Here is a 14,293-nt window from a genome sequence, read left to right as displayed (position 1 = left end):
TAAAGAAAGCATGATACACAAAAACCAAATGAAATCAAACTGTACGTCAAGCATATCTCAAGTTTAGCTAAGGACCAAACCACACATTACACCAGATGAATAATAATGAATAAAGTGACCTGGTGGGGTTTTGCTCCTTTTATGAATGGTGTGCTGCTCCTGGGGGAAAAAAATGTGGCTGGGGAAGGGGGCTTTAGTATTTTGCCTCCCTGCTGTTCCAATTCCAATTTTATGACCCTTTATGACCTATTTTTTACTGGGGAAAAATTTCCATTGAAAGGTTGTTTTCCCCCCAGTAAAAATAGCATACTTGGAAGAGGCAGCATTTGGGATTGAATCTGCAGTGGGGCCCCCAGTGTTCCTACTCACAGGGAGGAGCTCCCCTGGGTATACCATTTGTTGCTCCATATAAGAGTTTGTACTTTTATTCTTAAGACTAATACTGTGGGAGCTGGAGACAGGGCTTCAGGAGCACACTGGTGGAAGTCCATCAGTGCAGGGGTGGAGCAGGCTGGCATGCGCTTGCTACTTTCCCTGTGGGTTGTACCCAGTTTTAATAACATCTGCACAGGGCTTTGGCAGTTACTGTAAGCACAGAGATTAGAGCTTTGCTTCTTGGCAGAATTCACTGCACATATAAAATTGGTCTGGAGTGTTCAGAGAGAAGTTGTGCTTTCCCCCAAAATTTGTCTCTTTCTCTTTAGAAAGAGGGGCGCACTGAACATTTTGAGACAGTTGGATTTGCGTTGTACATATGACCATCTCCTTAAGTATCACTTTTTATATCCTTCTAGAGCAGCAACCTTCTTGTACATAGCGGCAAAACTTTGGGTCCATCAACAGTAAGAACTTATGCATGTTTTGATACGCATGTGCAACCTTCAATTAGGCCACAGTGCTAAGAAAAAAAGAGGTGGGCATAGTGCAGAGAGACACATGCCCAGAAAAAGTGAGGCTCAATGGAAGCTTCCACCCTTGGTCTGCTTACACTGTAAGCCTTGTAGAGATAGTATTAAACACTTGAATTCATTTTCAGGACTACCATGGGCTGGGAGAGTATAACTTTTGGCAGGACCTCTGAGAGGAACTGTATCCGGGGGTACAAAGTTTCTTTCGGGCCCCTTTGCAAAGGGGAAGGGGTGAAACAGAGCTGGGAGGGTGGTGATGGGTGAGCAGAATAGGGACAGGGACGGGCAAAGCAGGGCGAGGGGAAGGTAGAGACAGCTGGAAAAATCTTTGGAGCCCAGGTCTACCCACCCATGTGGCATCAGTTGTGTCCCCAGCATCCCATATGGGCAACGTCTGAGTAGACAGGAAAATGTCAGATCCTAGGAACTTTCTGGGCCCCCTCCTTTGGCTCCTGGGTCCCCTTTTTGACCCTGGGCCATGGGAACAAATTACCCCCTTTACCCCCCCTCTCCTAGGCCCTGACTTTTGGGGACTAAGAGCCAGATGATTTCAGATGGTGGGTCAGATCCAGCCCCCAAGCTGTGGGTTGCCTATCCCTGCTCTCAAGGGTGAGCCATATTTATATCAATGTGCATGTCTGTCTGTCTGTCTGTCTGTCTGTCTGTCACTTTCCAGTCACACTCAAGTGGAGTGCACATTGTTACACACAATCTGCAGATGGACTCGGAACAATATTTCTAACCTTAATTAGTTGAATGTCATACAAACAGATGGAATCAAACACAAAACTATACAGCTTCCCCCATTGCTTCTAATTCCTTTTTCACCACTGCCTGGAAGAAAAGTGTTATCTGATCTCCAATCTAAAAAAAAAAGTTAATGAGTTTATACCAACATGTTTTCTTCACACATGCTTTAAACCAGATTATTGCTCTGATGTCTGATGCACAGATAAGATGAAGGGGGCTAAGTCTTTTTATAATTACAAACATTCTTTTGGAAACAGGATATAATTCAGATTATGTAGAAGGCAAATATTTATTGAGCAGATCCTTTCTCCCCCTCCCCCCAAAAAGATATAGGGTGGTAAGAATCTTAATTAAAAATAATCTCTTATGTGATGAGAGATGGGGGGGCAGGAATCAAAATGCTCCATCTCAGTCAGGCAGCTGTTGGGATAAGTTTAACTGTTCATTTCAAATGCTGCAATTTCTCAAAGCTGTTTGCAAATGAAACAAAAATCTCAAGAAGATTCTGACTAGTGCACCTTTATTTTTTTCTGACCCCCACATCTCTCTCTCTCTCATACATACATACATACACACACACACACACATACACACACACACACACTGGAGAAGAGGGGAGGAGAGAGAAAAGTGAGCTCACGTTCACACATTAGTAAAGAGGCTGGTCTTGCAATACCTTTGAATATTTTACTTTTAGTCAGTTTCCCTTTAGAGTCTCTCTCTCTCTCTCTCTCTCTCTCACACACACACACACACACACACACACAGACAGAGCTGAAATGAACCACAGCAATGGGCTGCACTGGAAGATATAAAATCTGATCGCACACAATCTCTCTCCCTGATTATTACATACTTCTGTCTGTCTATATAGACAGACACACAAACACAGAGAGGGAGGCAGGAGCATTATCAGCCACACCATCACCAACAGAACACCTTATCTCTTCTTGCTGGATATATAAACAGACACAGAGACAGACAGAGAGAGAGAAGACTCACACATCTCTTTCTCTCTTCCTGGCTTCCCTGGAAGATTTTGCTGGCTGTTTTTCATGGAGAAAGTCCAAGGAGAAATGGAGATTGAGAGATGGGAAAGAAGCGAAGAGATGTCAGATGCAGAGAAAAAGGTGATTCAGGAGACATGGAGCAGAGTGTATGCAAACTGCGAGGACGTTGGGGTCTCCATACTGATCAGGTATTTAAAATGGCACATCAGAAGTCAAAATTAAAGTAAAATTGATAGAGGGTTGGGTGGCAACAATTGTTTCCATCAATTTATTGGCTCTGATGGGGAATTATCTGCTTTGGGAATTATTCCACTGCATTCTGATTTCAGAACGTTAAAGAAGAAAATAGGAGGGGAAATACCTCTGTTATTGTAGTTTGTGGGAAACAATATTTCCGTCAGAAAGGTCATCTTATTCTGTGTGTACAAAGGGGGGGGGGGTTTACAAGGAAGGAATTGTTGTGTGGCATTCTGCTCAGTGGTTCTGATTTAGCTTTTTGCTAATGGAATTATATATACACCAGATTCCTGGGTGAAATAATGCAACTTATGAGCCAAGATAAATCCCAAACAGGGCTGCTGAAGCTTGTCGGCACCATCTGCTCATCAGCTGGGTTGCAGTGTCAGTATAAAAGATAATGCTGAAGTTGTCTCCTGGGGCTGGCATGAAGGTTGCCAGCTGGAGGGATGGAGTGAGGCAAACGATGACAGGTAAATGAACACTGGATGCAAGGGAGCTTCACTGTATTGGAAATGTCACACTGAAATTGCCACACAGCAGTGGGTGGCGGGCAGCACAGAAATCTATCCAAAAGCCAGGTGAAAGAATCTGTGTTTATATCTGGTCTCCCTGGTAGGATAAAGAGGAAAGACACCGAGACCCTCAGTTTAAAATTGATGCATGTTTGTATCAGTATGATCCACAAGCCCTTAAAGGCAGCTGCTTTGCCTTAACCTACCTCAGTTTTGTTTAGTACAGTGGAGCTCGCTAGCTGCAAATACACCTCCTTAAGTGCCTTGTGGATTGTGGCCTTCCCCCTGTGAGAATGACCCTAAAGTGTTAATTCAGTACATGCCCTTGTACTGTGTTTCTGAAAGTCCCAAGGACTATACAGCATGAAAGCAAGGGGCTGGTTCTCTTCTCACTAATATTAGAATATCAGGCCTGAGCTGGGAAAGAGGATCGGAGATGGGAGACAGTAACATCACCCAGCTGGAGCTGATTTAAAAAATGCTTTCTGAACTTTGATTTAAATTCCAGTTCCAAACACAGTATGAGTGCCTGGCTTATTTTTGAATGAGAGTAATCACAGGTTCATACAGGGGGAGTTTTTGATCAGGGAAGAGGTACAGGGGGAAAGGTTTACCCCCGCTTTTCCTGGTACTGCTGCCCCAATCTAATTTAGGGGTCACCAAAGTTTTCTTTAATGTCTTTAAAAAAAATATTAGATTTGGCTGCAATCCTAACCACACTTTCCTGAGAGTAAGCCCCATTGAACAAAATAGGATTTACATCTGAGTAGACCTGGTTAGGATTGTGCCCCCCCGTCACAGATCTCCAGCATCATGAGCAGTTAAGTCCTGAGAAGACACCCAGAAATGACCAATATTCCTCACTAATTTATCTTGCCTAGCAAAGTGCTTTCCCCATCCTGACTGTGTTTGAAGCTATTTTAAACGACTTTGTAGTTTTTTCATCAAGAAGAAAGAAAGGGACTTACAGTGCAATGCTAGTCATGTCTACTCAGAAGTAAGTCTCATTGTGTTCAATGGGGTTTACTCTCAGGAACGTGTGTATAGGATCGCAGCCTTAGGTACTCATGAGTGTTATGAGAAACTAAAAAATTCATTCAAATCCAGGAGTATTTGACCTGATTTTAGCTCAAGAATGTAGCTAAATTTGGGGATTTTCACTGACCATTACCTCACTCACTCACTCAAGTATGTGCAGGTGATTCCTTCTTAGTTTTCACCTTCTCTGAAGTTTCCCAGAAGAGTTTTTTGAGGGGAAACTAGTCCAGACAGGATGTTATTAAAGCAATCTTCCCCAAAACAACGTCTGGGCTTCAGTCCTGTACAGTTAGGCTGCATATGTGCCAATGTGCTACTACAGGATATAAACAGAACTGTCACTCAGAATCTTAACCTACACTTACCTTTTTGAAATCATCTGGTAAGACTTTTTCTCACAAATCTTTCACTCCTATGAGATTTGGTGGGGGTAGGTTAGAGTTAGGAGATGTCCTCTGTTTTAGGGCATTTCCCTGAGTGTTCCTTGTTCCAGAATGTGATAGTTTCACAGAGAATAAGGCTCTCAGCAATTCTGAATACTTCATGGTACTGCTAATTTTTGGAAAATTTACCTGCCAAACCAAGTGTAGGCACACACCTATTACAAGACATCCTTCCAACTAAAATCCAAGACCCTTCACCTAGAGCTCATATTTAAGCAGGTGTTTTCCAGTGAGGAAAAATGCCCATGTATCCACAAACAGTTCCCATGAACTCACGCAAAAGGACATTTATTAACTGGACAGAAATCTATTAAGATCCTTCAGGTTCAGCATAATGCTTTCCTGGGGCTGCCAGTTGCACTATATGATCTTTTAGGACCCATGTCACTAGGATTCTTTTAGGACCCATGTCACTAGGATTCTAATTCCTAGCCCTCCTGACTGACTAAGAGAAGACAGTGTGAGGTCAGGAAAGTTACTCCTTGTTCATTGTGAAGAATTTCTAGATTTCAAGTCCATTTGTTTCTGTTGCCTTGAAACAGTAAGACTAGCAATTCCCTGCTGCTCAGTTAATTAAGGTATAGGTCATGTTATTCTTTACCTGGTTTGCTAAGGCATATGGTTACAGCTTCAGGAAAACTGCAAGTTGTAAGCAGAAAAAAAGACCCACACTGGGGCACACCCAGGTTTCATAGCAAAATGAGCTACAGAGTATAGTTGTATCTATAATGAGCAATATCCTTGGTTATTTTTTCAGATCTATTCATTGTTACCTGATATTGACTAAGCATTTTCTCACCATTGAGTCAATTGTGAGGCCTCTCAGGATTTCTCCAGTGATATTCAGTAGTCACTTGGTAAACATGCAACTACCTATATTTGGCAATCAAATTTCAGGTAGTTTTCAGTAGTAACTCCTCAAAACTGTAGAGTAGTTGCTTTCCCATTCACTACTTTATTATCACCTTACCACATCCACATACTTAGAAAATGTACAAACTGTAAAACTGTCTGAGGGTTTTGCCATGTGACAAAGCCCTTTAGATAAGAGAACTTGTTCAACTATATCAGAAAGACACGCTCTCTTACAGTCTAAGGTCCCAGACGGCTTGGCTCAACACAGAGTGCCCTCTTTAAGGAAGAACAAACATTCCTGGAGAATTGGAAGGTGAAATTAAACATTAATTATTTCTTACTGCCATATCCTACAAAATCATGTAAGTCAGCTTTTATTACAGTTATACAACCATTTGTTTCATAGGTTATCAAACATGTAAGAGCTGGCTTTTGATCCTTGGGTCACAAATTACATCACACCACCTTGTTAAACTGGGGTGACCTTGTAACAGACTCTTTGTACAGACCCAGTGACTCCAGCTCTAGAGGTCAAGATTCTTGATTCCTAGATTCCTATCAAACAGCTGGTTTTCATTGACCTGAAGCCAGTTGCAGGTTATGCTAAATGACGGTAATGTCAGCAACAGGTCAACTTTCTGTTGAGATATGATGGACTACACACAAATCTGTATACAATAAACTGAAGGCACAAAAATGGCGGTGAGAATTGTGATCTGTGGTGATATACCCCCCCCCCCAAAAAAAACCCCACACACATACATGAGATGTTTGTCATGTGCACTAAGAGGAAGTAAAAGTTTCTGGCCTGGGCTGGGTAATTGTTTAGTTCAACTCAAAGGCTCTTAAAAAGGAGTGACAGAAGGAACAGTAGGGATGTGCAAAGTCTGTCCTTTTATTTCCACATAGCTTTCTGCTTTGACTCCCCAGCACCCAGATATCCATGGAAAGCCCACAGAGTGTCTTGGGTATTCTTCAACTTTAGCAATAAGAAAGTTGCTTCCTCCTTACCACTCCCTGAGAAAGCGGTTTTGCAAATGGTTATATTATAGAAAGAGCCAGAGAATGCATTTGTACATGTATCAACACATGTGCAAGATTACTGGGGTGTACCGCAATTTCCATTTCGCTACCTTGCCTTGCTGCATGGATCCGAAGAGCAGACTGAGATCTGCAAGACTATTTGCATAGACTGTCTTGGAAAGGGCTAAAAAAAATAGATTATTTTGCTGGTGCATGATGTACATAAGACTTTACCCATATAGGTCTCAATCCAGCTCTCATGGTTTATAGGTATACTAGGAGTTGTGCATCAGAATGAACCCTGGAGTATGCATCTCCGTGACAGCAATGCTATGTTAACAGACATCTGTACCATAAGCAAATTCCAATTTGTAGTCTGATGTGCATTCAGACTGTTTTTTCCCTTCTCCACCCACCTGGCCCAAGAGTTTTTTTCATCTAGCTTCTAGACCAGTGGGTTTCAACTGCTATGCCGCAGCATAATAATAATAATAATACAGGTATTTATATACCGCCTTTCTTGGTCTTTATTCAAGACTTTATTTAAGGCGGTTTACATAGGCAGGCTTATTTAAATCCCCGTAGGGATTTTTACAATTGAAAGAAGGCTCTATCTTTCAAGAGCCACAACAATTCAGATGTTTCATTCTGATCTGGCCTCCATCCTCCCACGCTCAGAGCAGATGGAATAGCTCGGCTCAGCTTGTCAGCTGCTTCAAGGTCGCACGGTGCCGGTGGCCTCGAACTGGCGACCTTGTGGATGTTATCTTCAGGCAAATGGAGGCTCTATCCTCTAGACCAGACCTCCAGCCTCAGGTGTGCAGCAGGGCCAGAGGAGACAGGCAGCAGCCCTTCATGTGGGGGAGGAGTGGCTGCTTTGACCCTCATGTGGCAGCCGGTGGCTGCTTTGCATCTCCTGCTGCTGAGTGAGAGGAAGGCTGCAACCCAATCCTCATTTACCTGGGAGTAAGCCTCATTGACTATTGTGGGGCTTACTTCTGAGTAGACACACCTAGGATTGGGCATCAAGTCCGGTCCTGTTCTCCCCTGCATGCTGATTGGGCAGCTAGAAAAGCCTGCTGAGTGAGTGAGAAGGAGGGAAGCAGGAGCAAGCATGCAGGTCAGAAGGGAGCGAGTCTGCTGAGGCCACCAGTCCAAGAACTGGCTGGATAAAAGAGTTCTGGTGCCAGTTTGCCTGCAACTCCCCAGAGCGACCCTCCCTGCCTTGTCTTTTGCCTTTTAGGGGAAGGGTGTTGGGCCACACTCCTATCCACACTTACCTGGGAGTAAGCCCCATTGACTATAGTGGGGCCTACTTCTGAGTAGACATGCCTAGAATCGGGCTTTTGGTCACACTCTTTTTTCCTTAAATATAGGAGCAGGCAATTGGCACTTCTCCCCACCCCACTCCCTCCCACAGGCACATTCTCCCCCCCCCCAAATCTCATAATTACAGTCAGCACCTCTCTTACTGTCCCTCCCTTCACTCCTCCATATCTTTCAAAGGTCCAGAATCACTTTCCTCACATTCTCCCCCCCCCACTCCAGCTGAATCCTGCACTTCTTTCAATCATGTATCTTCATTGCCCCTCACCCCACTATGTGCTCAGTCTGACCTCTCTTTGCCAGCACTTTCTGGCATTACACTTTAATAACTTTTCTCCTCCTTTGCAGAATCACATATACTCCAAACTTCATACTCTCCAAACTTCTTGTGAGTCTTTGGCTGCAATCCTAACCACACTTTCCTGAGAGTAAGCCCCATTGAATAAAATAGGACTTACTTCTGAGTAGACCTGGTTAGGATTGAGCCCTTTGTCATGTAATGATTTGGGGCACAATCCTAACCAGGTCTACTCAGAAGTAAGTCCTATTGTGTTCAATGGGACTTACTCTCAGGAAAGTGAGGTTAGGATTGCAGCCTTAATTGTATTAATTATATTAATTAAAAATGAATTGTAATGTAGTAATTTAATGTAAGTAAAAAAAAACTGGTAGTGTGCCTTGACAATTTTAGTGCCTCGTCAGTGTGCCGTGAGCTGAAAAAGGTTGAAAATGGCTGTTCTAGACTTTTTTCTTCCCCAAAGAAAATAAATTGGAACACAGCAGACATAAGGAGTGTTCCAGATAATTGTCTGCAATAATAGTACAACAATATCGATTTCAGAAATGTTACATCTGTTACTGGCGTTAACTAACACAATGATCCCTAGATTTACCATGTCAGTACACATAAGAGTCAATGGTCACTCAAAATATAGGGGGAACCCCAAGAAAACCCTGGTAGTTTAACCCAAAGAATGAGCAATGGGACTGGAAAAGAGGAATATTATAGCCTACCTTGTTTCTTGCAGCACTCAGGCCATGCTGAAATTTAATTTTCAAGCAGGCTTCCACAGCAGCCTGAGAAAAATAAAGCTGTTTGTGGTTTTGCTCTGCAGATCTAAATATCACTTTGCAGGGAAAAGACAGAGAAGACAAATTTGAATTGTCTGATGAATTGCTTTTGTTTCAGATTTTTCAAATATAGGTTAGGGGATTTTTTAGACATTCCTCCTTCTCCCTGCCTTCAGCAAAACTTATTTCTAAAGGTAGCGGACAGAGCACCATTTCTAGGTCATTGTGCCACCAGGCACGGGAAAATAGAAACCAGTAATGAGGAAAGTTAAGGATGTGTATTCTACCTTCAGAAAAATGTTGTGGTAGCAATGTACAGCTTTGGGAGGTGGAGGGGTGGGCAACGTGAAAGAGTTATCCGATGTTTTCTTTGGCTCTGGAAGACTTCAGTTCAAAGCCCTGCTCAGCTCCAAAAGTTGATTTTTATTGCTACTTCTCTGCCAAGCTACCTCACAGTGTTGTGAGGATAACCTAAGGTAAGATTCATAATATACTTTTGACACTGGAAATGATACAAAGCAGATATTTCTCTTCAGCTTTAAGAGACCTAACCCCAATTTCAAATGCAGGCAAGTATTTCCAAGTATAGCTCACCGATAACAAGGAAATGGAGGATGTGCATGTATCGTATCAAAAGCCAATCATTTTATCAACTACAAGATGATTAGCAGCTATCTTTGTGTCCTTCCGTCTTGTAAATTGGTTCAATAACAAATGACAGTACATAGGTGGTTACAAGGAATTGGCACTGAATTCATTCAGTGCATATTCAAATGAAAATAGTGTATGCCACAATTCAACTGAGGATGTATAGGATGAAAAGAGACAGCTGGTGGTAGACTAATAACCAAGAATGAATGGATTGACTCCCTGACATGGTCAAGAATGGCTCTAGAATAGATCTCAAATCAACAGGTGTTCAAATAAGTTCACAATTCAAGACTGCCAAATGCTGGTTGATGTAGTCTGAACATGTGATGAGCCAGGCACAAGATCAGGAGGCATATGGGTACATTTTCCACATGGGAAATGCAAAAGATCCACCCTGTGATTCAAAGAAAGAGACTTCTGCTTCAATGTAGCAATTTGATATTGAATGACTAACCAAGAGAGACAGAGCAGGGGCTGTTGACCAGCAGTCTCATCCAGATAAATTGAAACAGGAAGATGGATCTGGCTAACTATTGGAAGAAGCAGAGATTCCTACAGTCCTTGAAAATGCACCATCAACCAAATACATCCTTGGGCAAATACAACTGGGGGTGTGATGCAGAAACTAATTATGCCTACAGCACCTCAGTTGCCTTTATAATGAGGAATAACAACATGGTTGGCAACCTTCAGTCTCGAAAGACTATGGTATAAGCCTACAGCACCTGGTATTCCCAGGCTGTCTCCCATCCAAGTACTAACCAGGCCTGACCCTGCTTAGCTGCCGAGATCAGACGAGATCGGGCATGTGCAGGGTAACAGTTGCTAATAGGAATAAATGGCCTTGATAAGTTAAGAAATTTGGAAGAAAATGAAGGTTGCCATCTTCACGCCAGCTGCCCAAGTAATGCCAGGAAAAGATTACACCAGAGCCAGCAACTTGAGGACTGTAGCAACCTAGGATTGCTGTCCAAATAAACTTTAAAGTTGGGATATTATACGTATTTATTAACAAACTATGACAATGGAGACAATGGCAACACAGGGGTCCAAATTTCCAGTGCTGATGTAGCTGCAGTGCAGCCACAAGGCAAGGGAATAAATGTTCCCTTATCCTGAGGAGGCCACTGTGACTATCATGCTTACCCATTGGCACAGCTGCATCTGCTCCGGAAAGTAGGATAGGATTGGGCCCAGTGTTAACACATTATGAGTTTCTTAAAACCTGCTGACAGACACCTTAGTTTGCTCACCAAACAAAATCTGTTGTTATATGCCAAGACTCTTGGCAAGACAGGAAGCAAGTAAAATTCTACTTCGGATGTGTGGAAGAAGCAGTGTCAGTTGTTGCCAAATAGCATGTAAATAATAACACAACACACATTTTGCTTCCTTAAACGTTACACCAATTCCTGGGCATATTTGGGGTGCTGATTCCAAAAATGGCATCCGTTTTGCCCGATCACATCTAGTTTTGGAGATATAGTATAGCCTCTTTGGTGAATGGTTCAAGCAGCTTCCTCATGAGAAAGCCTACACCTTGGCTTCCTCGTGTGGAAGCTGCTTGAACCATTCACTAATGAGGCTATACTATTATCTCCAAAACTAGATGTGATAGGGCAAAATGGATGCCATTTTTGGAATCAGCACCCCAAGTTCATATCAAACCACCATAAAGTTTGGGAAAAACTTTTCAGACTCTCAGTTTTGTAGGCCTGTGCTATTGAAAAAGGAAGCAATAAACAGAGGTTTTTCTTACTGTCAATAATCTCTAATACCACAAGACATAGTGATGGAAACTAGTTAAGATGGATTCAAAAAGGCATTAGACATATTAGTGGAGGGCTAGTCTATCGCTGGCTCTCAGTCACAATGGCTATACACTGCCTCCAGATTCAGTGGCAGTATGTCTCTGAAGGAGAGCAGTGATGGGCAAGAGGTTCTTTCTCTCCTGCTTGTGGGTGTCCAGAAGCTACTGGTAGTTATTAACATGTGTGAGACAGGATGCTGGACTTGATAGGCCTTTCGCCTGGTCTACCAGGGCTCTTTTGATGTTCCTTATAGCCTGGTAATAACTACCAGTAAATCCCAGGGGAGGGGATTGAAAAGTCACTGTGGGCGCAATCCTAACCCCTTATGTCAGTGCTTTCCAGCACTGGCATAGCGGTGCCAACGGGACGTGTGCTGCATCCTGCAGTTGGGTGTCACTCACGGAGGCCTCCTCAAAATCAGAGAATGTTTGTTCCCTTACCTCAGAGCTGCATTGCCCTTATGTCGATGCTGGAGAGCACTGACATAAGGGGTTAGGATTGTGCCCTATATCTATTAGAGAACTCAGGAAGAGGCTTGGAAGCTAATCATAAAATAGAAATCACACCATTTTCAGGTGAAGGAGTTTTAAAATATTTCAAAATCTATAGCTTTTTGTTCACATTTCAAACTCTGCTCCGTGGCCACGGTGATTAGGAGCCCAAACTTATCCAACCTTCCAATGCCGGTGCAGCTGCAGTGCAGCCCTGAGAAAAGGGAACAAACATTTCCTTACCTTGGGTTGCCTCCATGACTACCCCCCTACTGCAGGAAGCAGTGCATGCCCTGTCGGCACAGCTGCACCAGTGCTGGAAAATGGGATAGATTTGGCCCTGGTACTCCTTGGTCTGTAAAGAGGAGAAAACATGCTGGTACATTTTTTTTTATCAGTGTATAAATGTATCTGTCATTGTGTATAGACCCAACAGATGTCGGGGTACAAGAATAATAAAATCAAAACAGATGTGTGTGTTACCAGTGGTCACCACCAGACAGAGGAAAATCTGGTAAAGAAGTGTAGATCTTTTCCAAGGAGTACTCTGTGAGATAACATCATTGCCAAATAGAGGTGACGCATACTGTATTTTAAATCAACAACATGGGATAAGAGATGAATGAAAGCACACAAGGTTAACACATGCACAGCCTTTTACCCTTGATTGTTGCATGAACTAACCTTGCATCAAAATGTTTTTGCTGTGATGTTTTTCTTTATGTGAAAGTTGTCATTAAAGGGAGATGATGAAAACCTTCACCAAAGCCCCCCGAACTCCAGCCTGGTTCATTTTTTATTCTTGTCTGCAGCCATTGATAGCCCAATTTGATGCTGCTTGAGCACTATTTTTTAAAAATTACTTGGAAGGGCTTCTTCTCCGTATGATCCTACCCAATCAGGGATCATGTGGTGTATGTGATTATTTTACTGAGCCACATAAATCTGCAAAGCATTACTGCATCCATGACAGTGCACTAGAAAGCCCCATTCAATGCTGACACACTCTTAAATCCCACTCCACCCCACACCCCAACATACCCTGCTGATCACACTTACAGCATTTATCTGAAGAGATTGTTGGATAAACAGTCCTCCCCACCTTGATTTGCTTTCCAATGTAGTTTCTGAATGCTTTACTGGGGAATAGCGTCCATGCTTCGTATAACATCTGAAGAGGGCTATAAGCTGTCAGATATGGCTACAAGATGACCTCACTGAGGACAAATGAAGCCCTTGCATTGTCTTCACTCTGCACCTTGCTTCACACAGCTTCATTCCTGCCAGTGCTGCACGACCAGGTTTTTACACTAATCCATAGGACCATCGGTGACAGAATGTGCAACTAGTTGCAATAGAACAGGAGTGGTTTGTGCTTTTGAATATGCATCCTAAGGCACATTTCATTGAAAATAATGCAGCAAGAATAATGTTTATATAGTTGTAGGTTGCAATTGCAACACTTGTTGTAGCTGGGTTTTTTTATACCATAGAAACTAGAAATGTAGTTTTACTTGAGGAATATTCACATATGGTCTGAAACCGGGGGGGGGGGATGAGGACGATGACGACTGCTCTCTCTCTCACACAATGGCATCACTGTGCATTTTTTGTAGCCAGATGGGATCTAAGTTCACCATAACTTCCTAAAAAACAAGCCTAGTACTCTGCATATTTGCCAAAATGAACAGTTTTCACAATGGGGAGCAGTGACCCCACACTATGGATCTGTACTGGGACCAGTGCCATCTAACATAGATGAACTAGAGCCATTGCTAGGCAGGGAGATGGCCAAGTCTGCAGATGCTACTGAATTAGGTCCCAATTCTATACTTTCCCAGTACTGGTGCTGAGCTCCAACGCTGGTGCTGGGTGCTGTAAATGTACCATAAAGCATGTAGGTCTGGTCTAGAGGGTAGAGCCTCTGTCTGCCTGAAGATAACATCCACAAGGTTGCCAGTTCGAGGCCACCAGCACCGTGTGACCTTGGAGCAGCTGACAAGCTGAAGCCGAGCAATTCCATCTGCTCTGAGCGTGGGAGGATGGAGGCCAGAATGTGAAGCCAGATCGGAATGAAACACCTTGAATGTAGTCGTTCTTGAAAGAAAGAACCTTCTCTGAAATTGTAAAAATCCCTATTTAATAGGGATTTAATAAAGCCTGC

At 43.0% G+C, this 14,293-nt stretch overlaps 1 protein-coding gene and 1 pseudogene across 2 annotated transcripts in view; one reads left to right on the top strand and one right to left on the bottom strand.

The window, feature by feature from the left end:
- Positions 1 to 2,407: 2,407 nt before the first annotated feature.
- Positions 2,408 to 14,293, top strand: part of CYGB (cytoglobin) — a 77,338-nt gene continuing 65,452 nt past the window's right edge. For both annotated transcript variants that reach the window (XM_066617134.1, XM_066617133.1), the window contains exon 1: positions 2,408 to 2,856. In XM_066617134.1, the coding sequence (XP_066473231.1) occupies positions 2,714 to 2,856 (143 nt within the window). In that variant the 5' untranslated portion in view covers positions 2,408 to 2,713. The remainder of the gene's footprint in view (positions 2,857 to 14,293) is intronic.
- Positions 10,541 to 10,661, bottom strand: LOC136642402 (5S ribosomal RNA; annotated as a pseudogene).

This window comes from Tiliqua scincoides, chromosome 2, assembly GCF_035046505.1.
Source record: "Tiliqua scincoides isolate rTilSci1 chromosome 2, rTilSci1.hap2, whole genome shotgun sequence".
NCBI classification, from domain to species: Eukaryota; Metazoa; Chordata; class Lepidosauria; order Squamata; family Scincidae; genus Tiliqua; species Tiliqua scincoides.
This window is presented reverse-complemented; position numbering and strand designations above follow the sequence as displayed.